General features: G+C 52.5%; 1 protein-coding gene across 2 annotated transcripts; it reads right to left on the bottom strand.

Moving 5' to 3' along the window:
- Nucleotides 1-750: 750 nt before the first annotated feature.
- Nucleotides 751-23,097, bottom strand: MASP1 (MBL associated serine protease 1). 2 transcript variants are annotated; one of them, XM_064721451.1, is made up of 11 exons: nucleotides 22,867-22,995; nucleotides 20,647-20,872; nucleotides 13,848-14,025; nucleotides 13,467-13,598; nucleotides 12,796-12,992; nucleotides 12,351-12,498; nucleotides 11,758-11,876; nucleotides 10,822-10,900; nucleotides 6,639-6,776; nucleotides 5,576-5,650; nucleotides 751-3,144 (listed from the first exon to the last, which is right to left on the bottom strand). In XM_064721451.1, the coding sequence occupies exons 1-11, from the start codon at nucleotides 22,869-22,871 to the stop codon at nucleotides 2,249-2,251; spliced, it is 2,193 nt and encodes a 730-aa protein (XP_064577521.1). In that variant the 5' UTR covers nucleotides 22,872-22,995; the 3' UTR covers nucleotides 751-2,248. The 2 variants fall into 2 exon arrangements, with proteins under 2 accessions (XP_064577521.1, XP_064577522.1); XM_064721452.1 differs by lacking the exons at nucleotides 751-3,144; nucleotides 5,576-5,650; nucleotides 6,639-6,776 and adding an exon at nucleotides 8,900-9,445 and having other exon boundaries at nucleotides 22,867-23,097.
- Nucleotides 23,098-23,394: the final 297 nt, after the last annotated feature.

Raw genomic sequence — 23,394 nt, 5'->3', positions numbered from 1 at the left:
GTCATAGGAAAATAGGGATCAATAACCCAGCTCCCAGCCCTGGATGCAGGCACATGGGAGGAAACAGCCCCCATTATTTTAAGCTCCCTCCAGAGTGGAGATTCTCACAGTCTCTGATGCAGAGATGTCCGGCAGAGTTTTGTCCCTGTCTCAGCTCACATGCAGATCCTCTGTTGTGAGGACATTCTCCTTCAGCCCAACAATGAGTGGGAACGGGCTGATTTTTCACACCTTTTAAATAAACCTCATATTGTTTCCCTCATGTCAGTTGAACCCAGACTTAATTGCTATTCTCAGCAAACAGGTTGCTGCCCTCTGCTCCTGCCACCACCCCCATCTTCAGTGATGTGCTAAGGCTATAAATAATTGAAGGCAGGATCTCCTCTGTCGCCCTTTTTTTGTGATTTGTATTCAGGGGCTGCTCAGGGTCTGTCTCAGCCCTAGAAGCTGCACAGGCCAAGGCTGAGCAGCTGTCAGAGTGAGGGATGGTGTGAAGATTCTCCTGGGAGTGCAGGCGTGCATGGCAGATATCAGCAACCAGCCTTAACCATGCTCCTCTTGGAATAAAAGCCACAGGGCACAAGCTCAATACATACAAAAGTTTTATTTTGTTCTCAGGAGGAAGACTAAGAGAACCATCCTTACCTGACATCAGGTATTTTACAGAATGTAATATATATTAAAAAAGAAATACATATATATTAAAAAATACCTTGCAATTACATGACATAGCCAAGAGTACAGTTCATAGTGTATCTGCAAGTTCAACCTTCCTTAGGCCTTCTGCTCCTCTACAAGTTCTACAAATGGCTTTTTGGGTGATAGCAAAATGTCAGAGTGGCTCATCCACTGTTGGCTTCTTCCTTTCATGGAAAAACCAAAGGAGGAGGAGAAAGAGAGGCCTGAAGGAGGCTACAGGCACGCAGAGAGCACAGCAAGCAGTTTTTGCATGTTGCTTACAGCTATGCTGGCAAATGAAGGAGAAAGTCCTGCTGAAGGAAGGACAGCTCACCTGACATTGTTCCTTTTTGGGACTTGTCTGCATGGGCTATGGAAGGGAGCTGGGGAGATATGAATACTCCTGGTGTGGTAGGTGGATTTGAGTCAGTCTAGAAGGACTCGGACACCTGCAATAGGCCACAGGAGGCATGAACAGACACTGAACACCAGTGGTAACCTGTAGATCAGCTAAATCAGTGGCCTCAAAAGCAGTGAAAAGGGACTAGGTTCTTGCAAGAATGAATAAACTGTCATGCAGGACTAACCAGCCCCTGAGAAAGAGATGAAAGACAAGAAAGGGTGTTTTATATGAAACGATTCTGCTGGAAATAAGTATTGCTTAGATACAGCTGATGTGAAGCTGTCTTGTAATGGAAAACTTTTCTTGGGAGGTCTGCTGTGGCTGGAAACCACAGAGCTAATCTCAGGGTGGGACTGGAGAGGGCTTCAGGTGATAGAAGATTGGAGAAATTTTTGTGGCTGGAGGTCAGGGTGGTGCTGAGCTCAAACCCTGCTCTGTGTCCTCATGTTCTCTGTGGGTCTCTCATCCCACATGGTGGGATACAGGTATCCCATTTGGGCTGGTGCTATCTTGGCAGCCATGGCTGAAGTTTAGGGCTAAATGTGGATGCGTCCTCACATCTTTGGTGCCAGGTGGATATCACCTGAGACGCTATCAAGAAGAGATGTTTATTTGCCTATGAAAATAATGGCAAACTCCCAGGACTCTCTCACTACTCCTTGTACAGAAAATGGTGTTCACCAGCGTTGTGAACCTGTGAGGTCCAGGTCTGCCCACGTGGATTTCCTGCACTGTCCATAGGCTCTGAAGCTCTGTAGCTGCATCTTCTGACAGAGAGATCTGGCCAGAGAGCCCTGGGGGTGGGGACAATTGCCTGTACACAGCACAAAGCTTTGGTGTCAGGGAAACGCTGCCTCAATCGCTGTGCCTTTTTCCTGCCTTGGAGGGAAGTTCCCTGGAGTGTGGGTGAGGTTTGCAGATGGGCAGCACATGCAGAGGACACCAGCTGAGATCTTGTCCTTCGCCCCCTCCTTCCAGCTCCCTAGCAAGCATTTCCTAAGAATGCGAGCGAAGGGATGCGGGACCAAGCGAAACAAATGACCTGGCAAGGGCTTGGCATGCGTGGAGTATCGTGGCTATTGCTTGCGAAAGACCCGAGTCTGGAGCACATTAAACAATAACAACAAGAAGAAAGGGAGCCGCAGTGGCAGCAGGCAGCTTAGTCACTCATCTCTCCAGCTCTGGGTCCAGAAATGTCCATCTCTCTGAGGAGCCTGTTTTCTGCTCCACCCAGTCCACGTAGTTGGAGACCTTGGTGTACACACCGTACACCTGCTTGCTGCCGCACTCCTCTGGGCCGCCCCAGGAGACCAGCCCTTGGGCCACCCACCTCCGCGTTCCCGGGTCCTGGATGACGAAGGCTCCCCCGCTGTCCCCCAGACAAGTGTCCTTGCCCCCCTCATAGTAGCCAGCACAGAACATGTTCTCGGTCACGCTGTAGTTGCCCGAGCGCGACTCGTAGCTGGTCTTGCACTCAGCGTGCAGCACCACGGGCAGTTTGACGTACTGCAGGATGTCAGACAGGGTCCTCATGCCTGAGCTGATGATCTCGTCCACCGTGATGTTGGGGTTGGAGATCCCCCAGCCAGCCACCAGCCCCAGCGTGTTGGGGTGAGGCCCCTCCAGCTCGTGCTCAAACTGGGGCAGGCAGACAGGCATGACGTACTTCCCCATGGTCACCTTCTCCTTCAGCTTCACCAGCGCAATGTCGTGGTTGTAGTTCTGGATGTCAAACTCCTCGTGGAGGATGATCCTCTCCACCGTCCTGTTGACAGCTTCCATCTTGTTCCTCACGTCGTGAAGGGCCAGGTAGACGGTGACGTGCTCCTTGGAGACGGGGATGACGGTCTTGTCCCGCCGCTGGGACCGCAGCACGTGGGCGGCCGTCAGCACCCAGGACTCTGAGAGCAGCGCCCCGCTGCCGAACCATTTGTCGTTGGGCACGCGGGACATGTCCTCCACCACAATCAGGGCCTGCCAGGGGAAGAAGCCGGGCTCCGCGTTCCGCCCGCCGATGATGCGCTTGATGATGCCGGGCAGAGGACGAGCCGGCCGGCCACACACTGGGGACAGAAGGGACAGCACAGTTACCTCCAGCTTATTTATCTAGGGAACAAATGAAAGGGGCCGTGTGGCTGATTATCTCCAAACCAAACACTCTCTTTTGTCCTTTTTGGTTTTGTTTTTCTTTCCATTTTCAGTTTCTTGAGGGATTTGGCTAGATCCACACCACTTCAGATGCAGAAAGGCCAAATGAGTAATCTTACAGCCTCACTGTGACCTGTGAGCTCAACCAGCCCTTCACAGACCTTTCAGGCACTTGCTTGGCTCCAGCTCAGTGTGCCAAGTGACCCAGGGGAATGATGGTGGGAGGACTGGAGCTTGATATCAACCCAGTCTCACCCCTCACTGAGACCTGTCACGAGGTCTGTGCTCTCACAGCCATGGCATTTGCCCTCCTGTAGCTGCTGTGGCTGGAGAAGGCTCAGCCATGGGATGTTGCCTAGCACCATGGGCTTTACTCCTGCAACTCATCAGCCACAATTCTGGCAGCCAAACCAGAAGCTCTCTGCTCAGCTCTTCAACAGACCAGAATTAATGCCTGAAGAGCCCTGACATGGTGCCTGCTTTTCTCCCAGAAGCTTTATCTAGGCACGGTGTTAGGAAGGTGAGGGAATCAGGATGCTGAAGGTGGCTCTGAAAGGTTGGACAGGGTTGGGAGGGACAATCCTGTCCCTAGGGAATTTAAGCCTTGGGATATGGCTGTTGGTGGTAGGGCTGATTCCTGCCTGTGGCAGCACTGTGGAACAGGACTCAGGTGGCTTGGCAATGCTAATATCACTGGGAGGTTGTGGAAGCCTATTTTGGCTTGTCCTACATCTGAAAGAGTCCCAAATCACAGCAATCAGGTGCTGGTCTCATCCCTCTCAGTCTGCAAAAAAAACCCAGATCCTCCATGGAAAGTGCTGGGACTTGGCCTCAATGCCACCTGTGCTGTGAGGATGCAAAGCCTCACAAGCAGAGGCTCTGACCCCTCAGGGTGGTGGGGTCACGGTGAGAATCAGTCTTGGGACCAGGGCAGGAGCATTGGAAGCTGCTACTGTGCATTTGTTGAGGCTGGGGTCTGTATCTAGGAAAAATGTAACTCTAGCAGGGAGGGAACATGGTGAATGTGTCTGTGCATGTGCTCCACATCCCTGCCTTTCCCACTGCTGAAAGGAATAAAAAGGAAAAGAATTCCTGTGTCCCAGTCCAGCTGCTCTGCTGCACTGAAGCCGATGGCTGTCCCAGGGAGATGCTTTTAGAGGAAGTGCATCCAGCCAAATATTTATTAAATTACATATCAAAAATGCTGACCAGACTGCAAATGCTCCCACTAATGGCAGAGGCAGGCATGGAGCAGAGATTCCTGGAAGAGAGGTTCCTATTGATGGGGAGGTGCGTGAGACACGGGAAGATCTGAAGAGCAGCTGGCCAGCTGCTGCCGGCAGATGCCGATCTCAGGAGAGTGTGACCCTCTCTCTGGGATTTTCCATTTTCCTGAAGTCTCTCTGACTCCTGTCACTAATCACAAGGCCTGGAAATGGCCCATGAAAGCAGCTATGGCCCCAAAGCTGTCCCCGTATGCTCCCAGCTCAAATTAGTTCAGGCTGAAACATCAAGCAGAGATGCAGAGAGCAGCTGCCACAACAAGAGCAGCCACAGCCCTGGTCTTGGAGTTTTGTGGGATGCAGGGAATCTTAAGAGTCCTTCCTCTAGCCTTGAAGTGTCTCAGCATGGCTGGAGAGCAGATACCCTCCATGGGGTTGGGCCAGTGTCTGAACCCAGGCTGGTTGCAGCTGCAGCTGCTGCATGGCATGGATGCCTGCATCTCTCTGGAGAGCCATCCCTGCACATCCCACTACAGCCCACACCCAAACTGCCTCCAGGCCCCTGACGTGCCAGCCAGTCTGGCCCCATGCTCGGCCATGGCCACAAACTCCCAGAGACTTTTGTTTAATCCCAAGCAGGTGCCTGGCCTGGAAACTTGCTGGCTGCAAACATTTCTGCCACTGCTCAAAGACTTGGGACATTTCCTTCCCTGTAAAGCAGTTTGTTTTTTTCTGGAAGGCTTGAAGAGGTGATAATTGCTACTGGATGTGTACACACTGCCAACAGGCGCTGGCAGCCAGGTAATGCTCTGCTCTTGGCTAAAACCATCTCCAGGGATGCTGGCAGCTGAACATGGCCAGGGGGCTGCTGGAGTGGGGAACCTGGGGAGCCCTGACAGCTGGGATGGCTGTGACCCCAGTGCCACCACTGCACCCTGACCCCCCGGGCCTGCTGGGGTAGCAGGAAGCCTCTGTCCCTACCACCCTGCTGGCCATGCACTGTGGCACTTGGGTATGTACAGCTGGCACTGTCACCAGGAGCAGGGCTCCTGCATGGCAGCATGCCCTCCCTGTGTCCCTGCTCTGACACCCCTGGCTCTGTGAAGCCACCCCAGCACAGTACCTGGTCTGCAGGATGGCAGCTTGGTCCCCAGCTCCTCACTCCTCCACTGCCCCAGCGCATCGCACGTGTAGGTGGCTGCAAGAGAGCAAAGTGTTAGCTGGCCTCTGGTCCTGGCATGAGGGATTGTCCTTTCCAGTGAGGAGACCGTGCCCGGCTGTCAGGGCCCTTTGAACCCTTTGTCAGAGCAGGAAGTGACCTCCCTTTTAATGCCCTTGGCCATGGTAGCCCTGCCCCCATGCAGGGACATGTCTCTATCCTCAATTTCATTGCCTGGAGCTGTCTGGAGGGCTGTGCTCTGGCCTCAGCCTCTGCTGGCAGCTGCCTCCATACAAAAATGCTGCCAATGCCCATTCTGATAATTCATATGTGATGCTGGGACCATATGCAGGGAGATAAAAGCAGGAAGACAAGAATGTGAAGAATTCTTTTGGCTTTGGTTGCTGAGGGAGGAGAAGGGAGAAGGGCTGGGCTGTGTATGCACCCTTTCTACTGTCCAGAACTGGGTCTGGAGGGTACACAGAATTGTGGTAATGATAAACCAACTAGTGGTTTTGCTGTGGTTGTGGACCAAGGGGGATGGCAGGAAAAACTCAGTCTGATATGATCCCACCACTATCTGTTCAGCTTGTTCTGTGCTGAACACTTGGGTGCTGGAATGAGAAGCCTTGCAGAGCCCTTCCAGAGGCTGCTGGACCTGGTGCTCTCTCCAGCAGCAGCTCCTTTCACAGAGACACAGAAAATTTTGAAGTCTGCAGGGAGCAGATGGCAGGGTGAGAAGGCAGAATGCAAAACAAACACCCACACCGCTCTCACTCTGCCGAGGCTGTGAAACACCCAGGCAAAGCAGCCAGCAGGGCCAGCTCCATCCTACCTCATTGTGGAGCAGGATTTGTCCAGTCTGACAGTCCAGGCAGGGCAGACACAGGGCTTGGTGTGTGCGGGCTACATCCACAGCCTGCTGTTTGCAGAACACCCTGGAGCTGCCACCCCAAGCTCCCCCTCTTGCATCCCATGTGCCCACCCTGGCTGTGCCGTGGGGACGTGGCCTGGCCCCACCGCTCACCGGTGCTGTTGGGGGCCATGTGGTAGTAGGGGTGCTGGCAGTGGTACTGGATGGATGCCTGGTAGGTGGTCAGGTTGTTCCTGGTGGAGAAGGTGACAAAGCCATGCTCCAGCTCCGGCGGCGCCTTGCAGTCAGCAACTGAAAGCCAACACAGAACGGGGGGAGTTGGACCCTGTGCTGTATCTTGGGGTGTTCAGCCAGCCAGCAGGCAGGTAGTGCTGGGCTCTGGCCTGGGATGGTGCTCCTGTGGGGCAGACCAAGGGTTTCTATGGTGCTGTGTCCCTTTTGTCTGTGGCATTGCAGGGGGCTCTGGCCTGGCAGGGCGGGCTGGCCCTGTGAAACCCTGCCATGGCCACCCTGCACAGACACAGCACTCGGGTGGCACCAGGAACACCAGCAGCCTGTCCCACCCACAGGCTGTGTGACCAACGTTCACACTGGTGGAGACCTCAGGCCTGGCAGCCCCTCCATGAGGGATCAGGATCTCTCTGCTGCCCCACTGGGAGGGGAAGAAGCCTGTCCTGGCCGGTGAGATGGTCCCATTGTGTGTCTTTGCACTGTAGAAGTGTGCAGGGAGAGGCAGGCAGTGATTCACCAGCTGTGCATCAGGGGTGCTCCTCTATGTACAAGGCTTTGCTGAGAGCACAGCCCTGTCCTTCCTGCTCTGGTTTTGCTCGCCAAGAGCTGATGAGCATTTATAGATCAGGTGAACAGCCCTGGGTCCTGGCTGTCCTGTGACAGCAGGAGATGAAGGACATGGACACTGTGGCTTGGCTGGTCTGCAGGCAGGGGAGAGGCCAGTACAGTACATGTGAGTGAGACCAAACTCCTCCATCCCCCAAGACATCAGCAAGGTTGGCTCTGCTTTACCAGTCCCTAGTGCTGACTCAGGGTGGGATTGAGGGAGAAGAATTTTGGGGTGCCATTGCCCTTCCCCATGACCTGTCCATGGTTCCCTTTCTCCCCATGATCCCCCAGAGTGCTCTGCCCTCTCCCCATGGCTTGTCCCCCATATTAGGTTAGTGCCAAACACTCCAGGGAGGGCCCCAGGCTGTGGGAGGGTTCATCTGCCAAGTCGAGGAGTCACCTCCTTGGAGCTGAGCCTCTCTCCCACGTGGGCAGTTCACAGCACATTCAGGTGATGCTGTGCAGCCTTCCCCACCCCATCCTGGGTGAGCTGCCCCAGTGGAGGGCAGGAACCAGGGTCTGATCCTGCCAGGAAATGCAGTGCTGTGCAGCTGGGTTCTGCTGTGTTTAGGATGAGGGGCTGAGTAGGGAAACAGTGACTTTGCAGTAAGCAGGTCCTGTGGGTCAGGGATGATGTGAGGTCTGTTGGTTCCCATGTGCTCTAGGGTATGAAGGGAACGAGGAGAGCAGTCTTAACTGATCCAGGCTAACAAAGAGAGAATTCACTGGACACAGTAGCTGGAACCAGGGATATAGACCACTCCTCAAGATTGCCTAATTCCTTGGGTGAAAAAAGCCTGATTTATGGCAAAATACTGCAGCTCACCATTCACCAGGGTCTTGTCCACTGTTTGTAGAGAGAGCAAGTGATGGGATGAGTGTGTAGGTGCAGGCAGGCTGGGTGGAGACTCTGGGTACCTGTTTTCTTGCAGGAAAGAGGGAATGAATGTCAGGGGATCACCCTGACCATCTCTGCTCTGGGACTGTTTATGGCTGCAGGGCAGCATTCACAGGCCTGCACAGCCCATCTCATCCTTGTGTGTCCCTCAGACCTGGGCAGGCCTGATCCCTGGAGAATGGGCTCTTGCAGAGAGGTGCTGCTGCACCAGTGTCCCAGGTCCTGCTGAAAGGGTGAGGGGAGGGCATTCCTTTTGTGAGCCTTTCTAGAGTTTTTCCTCAGGAAAGGGGCCATTTAGCATCTCTGTCTTTGTAGGACCAGAAGTGGACTGATGTCTCCAACACACATCTCCTCCTCCTCCTCCTCTCCCTCTCGTCCACATCCCTGCATCCTCCTAGAGGAGCCTCCAGAGCCTCAGGGAGAACAGTGTAAGTGCCCATGGTTCCTGGGGATGTGAATGGGGCCAGATACCAGGCCCTGGCCTGCTCCCAGGCCAGCTGCAGTCAGCCTGAGGCCAGGCTGTCCTCACCTCTGCCAGGCCAGCTATGGGGAGCAAAGGGGAAGTGAAGGAACATCCAACCCCTTGTCTTGGTGCCTGCAGGACAGGGCTGGTGATGCCAACCCATCCTCCAGGCCTCCTTGTCCAGAGGGTCTGAAAGGCACCAGGACTCTTGGAGAGAGGAGGGGAAGGAGTGTTTCTTATTTGCAACACTGGGCCAGTGAGGCAGGACAGTGGGAGACTGAATCCAACCCACCAACCCAGCAACCGGGCGGCCGTGCCACAGTCCTTGCACGGCTGCCTTGGAGGGGGAGCCAGGGCGGCCCAGGAGTCCGAGTGCAGAGGGAAGGATGCAGAAATGCTGGGAGCCAGCAGCAGCAGCACGTGGTGCCCAGGCAGTGGTGCTGGGCCAGGTGGGCCCCCTTCCCTGGGGCAGTGTGTCAGTGGCAAAGGGGGGCTCGGTGCCCGTTTCCTTCACCCTTCTCGAGACGGAGTTAAGAAAGCACCAGGCGTGAGGGTTAAGAGTGCCATGCCAGTTAGACAAGCCACAGAGATGGATTTGGCAGCCAGGCCATGGAAAGGGAACCTGCCCTGGGTACTGGACAGATCAGAGGGGCATCGAGGCAGGCTGCCCGTCGGGGCGGCACGGCCGGCGCCAGCCTCACGCGGCCACTCGCTCCGAGCCGGCTCTTCCCTCTGTCTGGTTGTCGGCTCTATCTGCAGCTGCACCGAAAGCACAGGGGAAGGAGGAGAGCAGAGAGAGAAAGCCCAATTAGTAGATGAGCAGAGAGAGACATGCAGGAAACCCAGCCCCCAAAACACCAGAAATCGTTAATGAGCTCCCAGCGAGCTGTGCCAGGGTGCTGTGGATGCCAGCAGAGCCACGGCCCTGCTGGGGACCCCCTCACTCTGCTCAGCCAGGGCAGCCTGGGGGTGATGGCTGGGAGAAGCTGTGACAGGTTTCTGTTTAGCCTCTCCAGCTATGGAGCTGGATTTTATCCACTTTGCTAAGAAGTTTTCTATTTTCTGCATTGTTTGTGCCCTGCCTTGCACAGACATCCCAGGGAGGTGGAAGTCTGTAGTCTAGAGGCCTAAATTGTCCATTTAGGGGCTTCTTGGCTTTCCAAAGATGTCTTAGAAATTTAGTGTAGTGAGTCATATTACACAAGAAAGGATTAGTTCCAGCCCAGCTGGAACAATGCAGGTAATAATTTCCATTTTCTCAAAAAATTAATAATTTTTGGTGTTAAAAATATTTACCTAGATTTTGTTCTAGGTAGTTTTAGACAATGCAAAATTTTCTCTGATCACTGTTCAAGCCAGATAAAATCAATGGGAATTTGTGGTAGTGCAAGTGTAGGAGTGAGGAGTTCCTCAGTAGGGCAGAGGCATCACTGACCCTCACAGCTTTTAGGGAGCCCTTTCAGTAATTAATCTATTTAGCAAGTCTGAGAGGCTCCCAGTTTCCATTTGGCCTGAGAAAAGATGAATTAGAACTCCAGAAATACTCTTTGTTCCAAAGTAAGATGCACAATTATTGAAAGCGTCTGCTCAGATGAGATGATTCAAATTATCACCTGTCCTTTCAAATGACATTTCTTTTCTTCTCTCATTTTCTCCCATTTTAAGGTTTGTAAATATTTGGACATTTTTCCCTCCTCTCTCACTTACATAAGCAGTGCTCAGTTTAGATTCATACTTGGGACCTCTCTAATGCCCTGCATTTTAATAGCCTCCATTTGGAAGGAAATTTGGACCAGGAATTAGATTATCCCACACTGTCCCAGGCTTACCTGACAGAGCCAGTTCTGAAGAGCCAGGCTTGCTCTTTCTTTGACAGGGAGACAGCAAAGTGACTCACAAATCAAGTTCTATGAGTAATCTGAATGAAAGCACCAATCTCCTGCTTGTGGCATTTGGCCTGAGCCCCATTATGTTATCCAAGAACAAGCCAAAAGAGCTTTGCAGGGTTACGTAGCCTCTCTGGCTGGGTTTGTGTCTCTGAGTAAGGAACTCCACTCTGGCAGGGCAGCTCCCATTAGCATGAAATGATTTTAGCAGGAAAAGGACATTGGCAGGGTAGGGAAAGGTGTCCTTACTTTTGCAGATAGGGATCTTGTTACTCCACGTGCCATCCTTCAGACACTCAATCTGGAAGGAGTCACTTTCCACGTTATCCTGTGCAGAAGGTACCAACAAAACAAAAAACAAACCACAATCTATCAATGTTCAAAGAAATAAATCTCTCAATAAAAAGGGAATTTCTTGGTGATTTAGTCAGGTTATAGCTAGCATGCCCTGGAAGAGGACTTTTTTAGCTAAAAATTGCAATAAAATTGTAATGAAAAACTTGAGGCATTTTTTTGCTGCCAGCGACTCTGTGGCACACTGAAAGCCAAAGAACTGGAGTCACTTATTCCTGTTGTGAATGATGGGATGGGTAAGGAGGCAGCTCTGCACGAAGGATGGGACTGGGAGGAGATCAGAGAAATACCCAGGTCCATGTTGGAAGTCAAAGTGGGCTACTGGCTTGGAGGGAAGACAGCCACCCCATGAGTCAGCCATGCTCTCTGTGGTTCTCAGCTGTTTCCCAGAGAGAGCCTGCCAAAGTTCTGCCCCCCTGACTCACTAATGCTGTCCCCAAGTCCCTGAGGACCTCCCAGTCAGTGGAGACTGGCCTCTGCAAGGCTGCTGAGACAGTGCCCACTGAGGTGGGGGGCACACAGCACCGTGGCAGCTGCCTCAGAGTTTTTGTTGATTTTTTCTCTGGCAGGGGACCCAGGCCTGACATTCTGTGAGGCTGCTTCCTCTGGAGGGATGATGAGAGGATGGCTCAGGGAAGCGCTATCTCCTCTTTCCCTCTGTATCTTTGGCAAGGAAAGGTGCTGGCTCTCAGAGGAGGTGTTTTCCTTGCCCCAGGAAGGGGATGAGGATGATGTGTGATTGTGTTCACTCTCCCAGAGATGCAATGGCTTTGAGAGGAAGTATCCTCTTCTTGCTACTCATATTCCCAGCTCCGTGTTGTCAATCCATACCTTCAGCACTTTGTATCCAGTGTTGCAGCTGATGACAACCTGGTCTTTGAAGGTGTACTTGGCTTGAGAAGGCTCAATTTTCCCATTGATTGGTGGTTGCACCAGTGGGCACGGGTTTCCTTTGAATAGAAAGCAAATGAGGCTAAACAGGGGAATAAATGGAGCAGATATAAAGTCCCAGGTCTTCCACCCAGCCCATGAAGCAGAATTTGAGCATCTCTGCCCTGCTTTTACCCTTAGTCTACACTGGCATGGCTCAGCCAGGCATGGAGGCTCCATGTCTTTCCTTCAGTCTGTAATTCTCTGTCTTTGAGCATTACAAATCTGGGAGCTAATAACAGTAGCTTGTGCAATTATCCTGCCCAAAATTGCTCTGCTCTGCAATATGGTCTTGTTTCAGAGCCCAGTTGTTGTAGGGAAAAAAAGAATCATTTGGAGGGAGGGCTCCATGTTACTTTATGCCCCTCCTATTGTGATTTTTGGAACAGATCTTTTCTGGAGACAGGGTCACAGACTACCAAATTCATGCTGTCCACCTTTATAAAGCCCTTCCCATTCCCAAGCCCAGCAAACAGAAAAGCAGCAGGAGTTACCAACTGCTGTGTATGACAGCTTCCAGCCCCTGTTCTCTCCGGAGTTGTCACTGTGGAAGCGGATCTGCACGCTGTTGGTTTGGGTTTCAATGCGTCCTGGGGACTTTTCTCCACAGAAAGGTCCAAACTCCTTTTGGCCGGCTTTGATCTGCCGAGGGAAGGATGACGGAGGGATTTGAGGGGGCTCTCTGATCCCTGAGGCCAATGGGTGGGGCTGGAGTGGGGCTTAAGCACCATGTGTTGAAGGGATGTGAACAGAAAGAGGGTCACTGTTGGTTGGGGGGGTCACAAGCAGATGTGGTAAGAGACATGGGGTGAATAGAGCACAAGGCTCCTGCTGATTCAAAAATCCCTGTTTAGACTGGGGTGATTCTGATCCCATCACCAGAGCACTGGGCGCACAAAAGGTGAGTGTGAGAGGAGGAGAGTACAGAGCCCAGCTCACCTTGATGTGGTCATATGGACAGGTCACCTCAGGGTGGTCTTCCACATCAAAGCTGTCCTCAAAGTTGAGGGTGATGAAGAAGCCCTCCTCCAGCTCGATGCGGTACAGGCAGTCTGAGCTCTTGGGGTAGGGGCTGGGGAAGTCGGCGCTGGTGATCACCCCGCTCCTCTGGGTGTAGAGGTTGTCACTGCACTCCACTGAAACACAGCCGTGGCTCCATCAGGGCCCTGACAGCCGTGTCCCAGCCCTGACCAACCCAGGAATCCTCCCAGTGGAGTGGGGTCTGTTGGGTGGATCCATGGATTCTGAATATGGGTACATGGATCCCAAATATGTGTCCATGCAAGGAGAATCTCACACAGTCATCTTCCAAATATGCCCATGGCACAGGAGCCCTGGGCTGAGAGCTAGTCCCAGCTAATCTACATGATGCAGATTCAGAGCAGGGACTAAAGCTTTTCATTTTTCTGACTTGAGGAGATCTATAGAGCTTGGCTGAGGAGCACAGCCCCTGGAAGAAGGAGTCCCACACTACTGGTTTGTAGGGGAAGAAGCACCTCATCCCTGCTAACAGCCAAAAAAGGGCTGTTTTGCCTGTGCTTGGAAGGTGTGATGCCTACTCAGGGACCCTCTGTGTGCCCATGCCTGTGTGTGGGCTGTGCCTGCTGTACCTTTGCAGGTCCTGTTGTCGGAGTGCAGGATGTAACCAAACCTGCAGGAGCAGTAATACCCGCCAATGTAGTTGTGGCAGTAGTGGTCACAAGCCAGCTCCTCATCACTCTTCTCCTGGCACTCATCCACATCTAGAATGGAGTTAACAAGGAAGGGAGGTCACCCTGAAGCTCTCCACACATCACTCTTTGTGGGAACATTTGTCACAACAATGAGAAATCTGTTATCCCATGTGGTGGGTCACATTAGCACCCACATGGCCCAAGGGCTGCACACAAGTTCTTTTCTTGCCAGGGAACCCAAGGCTGACCCGAGATATGGTCCCTGCAAATTTGGGTCCCTGTCCTAGCAATCTGGCCCTGCAGCTCCAATGCTCTTACCCACAGCGGTGTAATGGGCATCGAAGCCAGTGAAGCGTTCCTCGTTGGAGAAGTCAGACCTGAAGGTGAGCCCCATGTAGGGCCCTGGGGACAGGATCACTTGCTGTCCTGGAGCCTGCTCTGTGTCTGTTGTCTCCCTGCCACAGAAGGTTGCCAGCTCCTGATCCTCAGTTTCAATCTGTTGGTAGAAAGAAGGGGTGAGCCTGGAGAGCCAGCTGTGCGTTCCCTGGGGAGGTCAGGCTGGGATTGGAATCATCCTCTCCATCCAGGAGCTCACACCTCTGCCTATGCTTGCTCAGGCTGCCCCCTGCCAGGACTCACCAGTGTCTCCATGGGGCACAGGGACTCAGGTCTGCCTGTTCTGCCTGGAGGGGCCTCTGAGGCAGATGCCAAGAGCCTTTGGCATCCAGGATGTAGGGAGGAGCTGGGGGATGTAAGGGAAGGACGCAGGGTGGGAGCTCATTTGGGAGATGGGATAAGATCATGGGGTGGAAGTGCAGAAGAAGGAATGTGAAAATCAACCCTAGGCTGTGTCATTCCCACTCAGAGCTGGTGGCACCTGAGATGCTTCCCCTCACCTCTTCCCATGGCTCAAACACTGATCCATCTGTGAGAGGGGCCTAGAGCAGTCCCTGCCTATTGGTTTTGCCTCACCTCAAAGCAGCAGCTGTAATTTCTGTCCATTGGGCTGCCTTGGACAAGCTTGGTCCTGTCCCTCCCACAAAGGCTCTCTGTCTGGCTCCAGAGCTGTGGCTCCAGGCACTGCTGGGACTCCGACCGTGCACCCAGAGGGCTGAGGAAGGGGAGTGATGAGCCAGGGTGCCCTGCTGTCATTATCAGCACATTCCGTAGTCTCTGTGTGCATCCCTTTAAAACAGAGCCTTATCTCTGCCTTAAAGCACTGTAATCCCTGCAGAAAACCCTTCCGTTTTCCCTGGAAACCCTCTCCTTTCCTTTTTCCCTGCTGTTTTCTCCAGCATTGGTCCACCTCCTTCTCCGACACATCCCATCCCCAGCCCCTGTCTCAAGCACAACCTCTCCCAGGCAGTTCCCAGCACCCTGCCTGCTTTCCCCCGGGGATTTGAATATGAATAAGCCTCGGCAGAGGAATGTGATGAGCACCACCAGGCAGCCACCACTGCTCGAGCCAAGCCACCGCTATTGAGGCTGTGATGAAGTCTGCAGCCCCCCAGCACATGCCTGGGGAAATCAGTCATCTGCTGGGGGCCCATGGGGTCCCAGAGGTGCTGGAATGCCGTCCCTGGCTTGCTTGGCCTCAGCAAGAAGAGATCCTTCTCTGACTCCGTCTCTGTCACCAAGAGACCCCCAGGATGTGCCTGCTGGGGAGGGTCTGGGCTGAAAGGGAAATTTCCCAGAGCTGAACAAACAAGAGGAAACTCGTTCACACCAGGGAAAGCCAACATGGAAATGGCAACTCAGCATGCCTTGACATTGCCTCCAGATATTTTCCATCCTCTCATACAAGCTGGAGCTGGCCAGAAAAGAGAGACACTTTCCGATGATAAATTTTGGGAATTTTGAGAAAAACACACGCACCCTGCTTTGGGGACAAAAACCCAATTGAATTTTTTTTTTTTTGTGTAACAGCTTTCTGGGGCAAAAAAAGAAAACAAGTAATTTGGGCTCCATCTGGTTTCAATCCCTTTGAAATATACTGTGGTGCTTTAGAATTGCTTTTAAATCTGAAAGATTGTTTTGAAATGAAAAAGAGTTTCAGACTGAAAAACAGGAGTGCCATCACCAGCAGTGAAGGAAACGGGCATTTCAGCCCTGATGCACAGAATGGGCAGTGCCAGCACGTGGAACACAGCCTCTTCCACAGCAAATGCTTGTTCTTAAGGAAATCTGTGGGAAGGAGGAATTTCCAGCCAGCTGCTCTGTGTAGGGCTGGTTGCTGTCACCCCTGTCGCCACCGTGTGGGCTCCCATTCCTTGCCTTCAGCCCCAGGGAGTGCAGGACCTGCAGCGCAGCATTCCCAAAGTGCAGGAAAACCTTCCCAGTGCCCTGTGCCTCTGCTCGAGGATGCTGCAGCCATGGGGCCAGCCCCAAGCATCCCTGGATCCAGCCCTGGAGCAGCAGGATGGGTCCCGGGAGAGCTGTGCTCTCCTCACTGGAGGTATCACAGCCCCTTATCTGAGACGGGTCCCATGCCCCGAGCCACAGAGAGCAGAGGCAGCCCTCCAGCAGTAAACTAAACACAGAGGTCATCATCCCTGGTTAATATTTGCTGCTTCTGCTGGGGACTGTATACTTTTTTGAAGATCATTTACATCCAGCGAGCAGGCTGGTAATTAAATCCTGGTTGTTTGTTTGGAGTTTCTCCCTCTCGGGTCACGATGTCGACGTTTTCACTAGAGAAGATGTGTCCCTGAGGGAAATATCAATTGCCACAGAGAAATTCCCTATAAAAATACGCTGAAAGAATCTTCCTTTGAAAAATAAAATACAGCAACACCCTTGTGCATTAAATTTACCCGTGCCAATGCCTCCTGCTGTCTTCCCTGTTTTTTCTTGTATCCTCAGTCCCTCATTAAGACTTCTGCCCTTCTGGATGGAGGCAGATTGGGGTCCCTCTCTGGTTGTGGATCTATCCCTCCACATTTTGCTGATGCTGTGGCTAATGGGTGTCCCAAGCTCTGGGGCCCCCCTCTGCCCCACACATTTATTCCTCCCTTGGGTGAAGGAGCTGGGCTGCCCTGGCTGGCAGGGAAAAATGCTATCCCAGGGCATGGGTTGTTAGGGATACCTGGGAGTACTGATGCTCCAGAGGTGCCTCCTGCAGCCAGGGGGTTAATGAAATGCCAGAAACACCGAGGGGAATTTGGCCAGGCAGTTTGGTGTCTGCTGCCCGAGAGGAGCAGGCAATACGGAAACACAGCCGCCACCACCCCCCTTTGCAGCCCTCCAGGAATGCACTAATTGGACTGATGAAGGCCAAACATACCACTTGTAATATATATAAATGGCTCATTAGGCAGAGAAATCGCAGTGCTGGGCTGAAGACACTGGGAACATGACATGGGGAGGAGATGCTCAGAGCCAGGGCAGGGCACGCAGCGGCCTCCGCAGAGCGGCCCCGCAGAGCGTGGCAAGAAGGCAACACCCAGAGCAACAACGGGGCTTTTTCCACAATGCTGCTGCTGCTGACTGCTGGGAATGAAGCAGGGACAGCCCCCGCAAAAGCCTCCATCTAAGTCTGCTGGAGATCTGCTCCCCAAGATACATCTAGGGTCCTTTCATATGCTGCAAACATGAAATTGCCCTGAATTTCCACCGGAGCATAGGTGGCAGCCCTGCTATGGCTGATGAAGGAGGATAGCTGGTTTCCTGTGCTGTGGATTTGGCTTGGCTCCAGAGACTGTCCCCTCCTGCATGGCAGCTGCACCCACGTGCCCTATGTATGGGCAAGGTTTGTTCCCTGCAGGGGCTGGGGGTGAAAACAGACCCAGGCAGGAGGCTGGGGTCCTGCAAGAACTGATGACTTGCTCCCGTGCCTGGTCTCCCTCCTCCCCCTGCACTGTCCCCAGTGGCACAGGGGAATGGACTCTGCAGAGAGGTGGCACTTTCCTATCAGGATGGGAGGCACAAGCAGCAAAGCCTGGGCTCTCCCTGCTGCCTCCTGGGGTTCACAGTGCTCCTTTTGGGACCCCACACTCTCAGGGAATGAATGAGCCCCAGCTAGGGCTGGCTGACAGAACCAGAAGAGGATGCTCTCCTCCTGAACCCCCATGCCAAACCTTGATTTGTGCTTTTTCTCCCTGGTTTGGATAGAGGAAGGTGTACATGGGCCCTGTGCACGCTGCTTGCAGCCCCAGGCTGGGCATGCACTGCCCTGGATGAAAAACCAAGCCTGTTCCCTGATCCTGCATGTGCCCCACCAGTGCCTCATCAGTCACTGATGGGGTGTCCCCCCACATTCATTCCAATCAAGGAGCTGGCTGCCAAGCTCTTGGGGGCTGATTTCATTCCAGGGCTTGACTGAGCAATGTGCAAAACCCCACTGACAGCTCCCCAGGCTCAGATCTCTATAATAAGCTTGGGGATTTACTCATGATGGCCCCTTAGAAGCCAAAGATGCCCATCTCTCTGTCACTGTGCTCCTCAGTGACACTGTTCAAGTCATTTATCCTGATTTTATAGTCAGGGCTGTGGCTTTTTGGGTGCCCTGGGCCAGTGCTGCAGGCTTGCAAACCATGGTGAAACCCTCTCCAAATGAGGAACCCCCAGACTGGCTCCCTGTGGATGGTGATGAGCTGGGCAGAGCCTGCTGAGCAGCACAGCAAAGGGAAGGAGCAGGAAGAGGGTGAGTGGCTGCTCTATTCCTGTCCACATGCACCTGGCAGGAGGCTGACAGCAGCCACCCAAAGGTGAGAGGCTGTATCCAGTGTGCTGAGCCCCAGAGCTTGGCTCTCCAGCAAACTGGAGTTTCTGCCTGCATGGGAGGCTTCTCCAGGTGGGTATTTTGGGGATGGCTGTTCCTCCCATTCCTCCTGGCTCCCTTCCTTGCTGACGTGCAACTCCCCTTCTCTGCCATGCCCATTTGCACAAACAAGCCTCCCATGCTAGGAGCATTTCTTTAGGAGCCACGTTCATTTTTTACATATACACACAGGGGCACGCGTGCATGTGCATATATATAAATAAACAGCTATTGTTTTAATTAGCCATTGTTTCAGAGCTCTGGAAACTGTTCCCTCCTGCAGACCACCCCGAAGGCAGAGGTCTGTGAGGGTTTACAGCTCACATCACCCTGAGCTTGCCACTTGGGATGAGCTTCTACACCACTTAAGAGCTTGGGTGTGTGGGCAGCCAGGGGGTGAGGGAAGCAAAGGCCAGGGCACAGGGGCGTTTTGCCTGTCCTGAATTGAGTCCCCACCCGCTCAGCCCCTTTTTAACTCCTTCTTACAGCAGTCAAGATGAGGAAGACCCTGAACAAACAAGAAGGTGTTTCTTCATACACACAGAGACACATAATCATGTATTTAATCTGTCCAACTCTCTGGCATGCGGTGCTGCAGAGATCAAAGTTACCCATGAGAAAGCAATGGTACAAGTTCGTAGATGGGGAATCCATTGAGCACCATGGAACATAGAGCTCTGCCTGTGTTTCTGATCTTCCTCACCGTCACCAGCAGAATATTACAGAGAAGCACCTGTATGTGCTAGTTGTATAGTTATATTCTATAGCACTGTGGCCTCTGTCAAAGAGGGGGCAGATTGATGCTGGTTTTACAGCTTGCATTGGTGGAGACAGAGCTGACACACAAACCCAAGGAGGAAAACAGCCACGGACTCATTCACTGCTCTCCTTAATGTTTTCTAAGCCAGTGGTTTAGCAGCATCAAGAGTGCACCCTTACCCAGCAGAGTAACCTCTGGATCTCCTGGAATCCATCCATTTTCATCACTTTCCAAATGTAATTCTGTGGTGGAGGCTCTGCAAGCTGAGTTATAGCCCCGAGCAAATTTATACAGCTGAGATCTAAATCCCTGTGAAAAATGCCTCCTTCTTATGGAAATCCAGCAGCAGGGAGAGCTGTGGTGCCAAGTTGGCACCATGGCCAAATAACAGGGAGCCTTATGAAAAAGGAAAAAAGAGCAGGGGGTGAAGGGCAGGAGGAGGGGTAAAGCTTGGAATGGGGAAAGTTTCCAAGAAATCTGTTCCTTGAGCTTACTGGGGTTTTAAAGCAATATATCTCTATATATGTCCCTGGGCCCTTGTGCTTGGAGAAGATCCAGGAGAAGCAGAAAGAGCTAATCAAACCTCAATGAGAGCTGTTAGTAGCAGGGTGAATGCCAGCACAAAGGGGAAATTAAAGCAGGGAGCAATAGACCCTAGAGGAAAAAAGACACAAATGTTTGCTTTGTTTTCTCGGGGCAAGAATAAAACAATAATTTCAATTATCTGGAAAATAGCACCAGGGTCAAGTTCTGTGGTTCCAGACCTGGGAGCAAGCTCCACCTGCCTCTGTGTGAAGGAGCAGGGTGGAGCTTGTCCTGGTGATGATGTAAGGTGTGTTCAGCCAGGCAACCCAGAAAGCACCTGCTTGCTACTGCTTGATCTGCCAGAAGAACCACACTTGAACATCTTCAGAGATCTGGAGAGCCACCCTTGTCCTGGATGTGAAGGAAAGCCCTGCTTGGAGAAACCTGTGGTGTAAAGGGAAGGTTGCTCTGGGGCACTGCAGTGTGTGGCCACCACAGTTTTGGGTGGGTTACCACCCAGGAGAGAAGCAGACTGAAATATTTGGAAGTTTTGGCCATGGCAGCTCCCTGGAAACCTCCATAGCAGCCTCAAGCTCGGGTCTAACCTCTCCCTTTTGCTCCCCATGGGGCTGGACAGGGTGTCCCAGGAGCCTGCAAGGTGTGGCCAAGGATCCAGGCTGGCTGCAAGAGGCACCCACAGCCATGGCCTGACAAGTGTGCCCAGCTCAGGGGATCTCCTGGTTGGCATCAGAGTGACACAAACTGGTGTTCAGCCACAGGTGTTTTATCAGCCCAGAGGTGTGAAAATCCCATTGGGTGCAGTAAGAATTAGATGCCCAAAGGCTTTCAGAAATTTGTTTGTCTCTGGGTAAGCTCTGACTCTGGTGTCCCACTCCCTGTTGGTCCAGTGGATGCTGCCAGCTTACCTGTGCTCTCCCTGTGGTCCACTGGACTGACAACTCCTGAGCCCAATAAAATGGGGAAAACTGTCCTGTTCCCAGCTTTTCCAGTACTACCCTTTCTCAGCTGGCCATGCAACCCTGCTGTGTATCCCACCACCTGTCACGGCTCACCTTCACATAGTCGTATTCACAGAGGTAGGATGACTCCAAGTCAAAATGCATGAAGTACAGCTTGATTTTAAACCCATCAGGCACAGAGATGTTCCAGGTCATTTCCGAGTCGCTGGGATAGGAGTCGGGGAAGTTGGGAGACTGGATCTCCCCAAACATGTCTGTCAGCTCCACAGCATCTGCCACACAGAGCAGCAAGGCACAGAGGGGCCAGGCCAGGGGGTACCTGGAACACACATGAGGGGATGAAATGAAACTCTGGCAGTGACAATGGCGGTGCAAGGCTCATCTCTTTTCCCAAGTGGATCGTGCAAGAGGAGGTGCAGCACCATGGCACCATGAACAACTCCTGGGAGGAGCAGGTGGGATCTGCATGTGGCTCCCATGAGGGCACCTTTGGAAGGTGGGTGCCACAGGTGCTGCAAGTGATGCAAAGGCAGCTCCACAGCTCCCAGCCAGCCTGAAGTGCCACCAGGAGCTCGGTGTTTCCTGTGCTGCTGGAGCAGCAGCCACTGGCAACACATCCCTTAACTAATGGAGCTCTGGTGGGCAAATCTTCATTTAATGGAAGAATGAACATAAGCATGCTTAATAAAATAATGATGTTCTCTAAATCGATTTAGTGAAAGCATCCTGGCAATAACTGCTAAGTATCATTATTATTATTATTATCATTATTGCTGCTGAGCCTCATCCTGCCAAATTGGGATCATTAACTCTCAGTAAATAGCACACATCTTTGCAGCTGGGCAAAGATGGAACCAGGCCTCAGCTTTGCAACCATGCATGTTACACTCTTCTCTTCTCTTCTCTTCTCTTCTCTTCTCTTCTCTTCTCTTCTCTTCTCTTCTCTTCTCTTCTCTTCTCTTCTCTTCTCTTCTCTTCTCTTCTCTTCTCTTCTCTTCTCTTCTCTTCTCTTCTCTTCTCTTCTCTGAGGCTGAGATTAATAAAGATGTTTTGTCATCAAACCCATCTTTTAAAAAATCTCAGTCTGAAGACTTTGTCCCAACTTGTTCCAAATTTATTTATCCCAGAGGAGGGCAGAGAGAACAGGTGAATCTGTGGTGGTCCAGCTGATTTCACGCCAGCCTTGAGCTTCATTTGTCATGAAAGGGAGCATGAGCTGAGCATTCCTCTGCACAAGGAGAGAACACCACCCATGCTGGAGGTGTGAGCACAAAAGCCTATGCTATTGCATAGGACCCAGAAAGAAGAAGGACATCAGGCTCTTTACACATAGTTGGAGCATACAAAGGAAAAGAAACATGCAGGAAATAAGAGCCACTAAACATTAAAATTTCTAAAATAGACACTAAGGCCTGCCAAAGGCTTGTAGGTGTATACAACAGACATTGGAACTACTCACATGTACACCTGGTTTCAAAATCAGGGCTTGATTTAGGTATGCTGGTGAGGAAATTGAAGCTGCATTAGTGGATTATTTTTAACCTGTCTGTGTTCTTTCAAAACCAGGGCAGCAAATTTCTGGGGTTCATTTGTGCAGTACCATCACTTTTCTCAGCTCTTCTTTACAAAGAAAAGTAAATGGGAGCTGAGAAATTTGGATTGATTTTTCTTTCAAGCAGAGTGAGGTTGAACATGCCCTTTTCCGACAGCTGTTCTGAAACCACAAAAATGTGTGAAGGGAAAAACTGTTACTCCTCTGCTCAGAGTACATGCACGGGGCTGGATGCTGAGCTGGTGTAGTGGGCATCACCTCCTCCATTTCAACAGGCTGTTTTCTTGAGCAGCTCTGCTTCCTCCGAAGCAGGGGAGGCAAAACAGCATCAAACGTCATCCTCATGACCGGAAAGTCTTAACCTCATGTGAAAGTGGTAAATGACCGTGGTGTGCACAGAAACCTGAAGCCCACTCAGCAGGTCTCACCTCGCTGTGCCTTGGCCGTGGCAGAGCGGTGCCTATGCCGGGATGTCCCTTTGGCTGTGCCGGGATGTCCCTCTGGCTGTGCCGGGATGCCCCTCTGGCTGTGCCGGGATGTCTCTCTGCCCATGCCGGGATCTCCCTTTGGCTATGCCGGGATATCCCTTTGGTTTTGCCGCGATGCCGGCGTGCAAGCCGGGCTGCGGCACTAAGCCGAGCCGTGAGCACTGCCCTGTTCTCTCAGGACAGGGGAACTGGAGCCGATCCTGGAGAATCCCTCCCCAGCAGGACACCCCCCTGCCCGGCCGTGGCCGGGCTCTGCCCGTGCGGGATACTCACCTCATTTCGCTGCTGGGGGAGTTTCCCGGCGGCTTTGGTGCGGAGGATCGATGGCTCGATCCCTGCGGGGGACGGCTCTGCCTCTTTCCCAGCGCTCCGCTGTCCGCCTTATCTCTGTCCGGAGATTTGCGAGCGTGTGTGCGCCTATGTGTGTGTGCGTCTGGAGCTGTCTGGCATTTTCCATGCAGGTCACGCCTTCCCGTGCCTGCAGCGTTCCCCACATCCAGGCAGGCAGACCTGCCCGCACCCGAGCCCTCCTCCCCGCCCGCCGCTCCCTCCTCTCCGCCGCGGGGCTGCCCTGCGCTCCAGCATTCAGCGCCGTTTTTGTCCTCCCTAATCTCCAGAGTTTTGTGTATGTGTGTGTGCCCATGCACATTGTGTTTTCTCTCTCTCTCTTTTTTTTTTCTCCCCCCTCACAGCCTGCTTTGCCAGATGGCTAAAATTTGCCTCTCAATAGGGTCTGAGGCTCCAGCAAAAACAGAAGGCAAGAATGTGTGAAAAAAAAAAAAACAACAAAAAAAAAACCCA

The sequence above is a fragment of the Zonotrichia leucophrys genome, chromosome 9 (assembly GCF_028769735.1).
Source record: "Zonotrichia leucophrys gambelii isolate GWCS_2022_RI chromosome 9, RI_Zleu_2.0, whole genome shotgun sequence".
In the NCBI taxonomy this organism is placed as follows: domain Eukaryota; kingdom Metazoa; phylum Chordata; class Aves; order Passeriformes; family Passerellidae; genus Zonotrichia; species Zonotrichia leucophrys.
The sequence above is the reverse complement of the archived record's forward strand: the minus strand, read 5'-3'. Positions and strand labels throughout refer to the sequence as shown.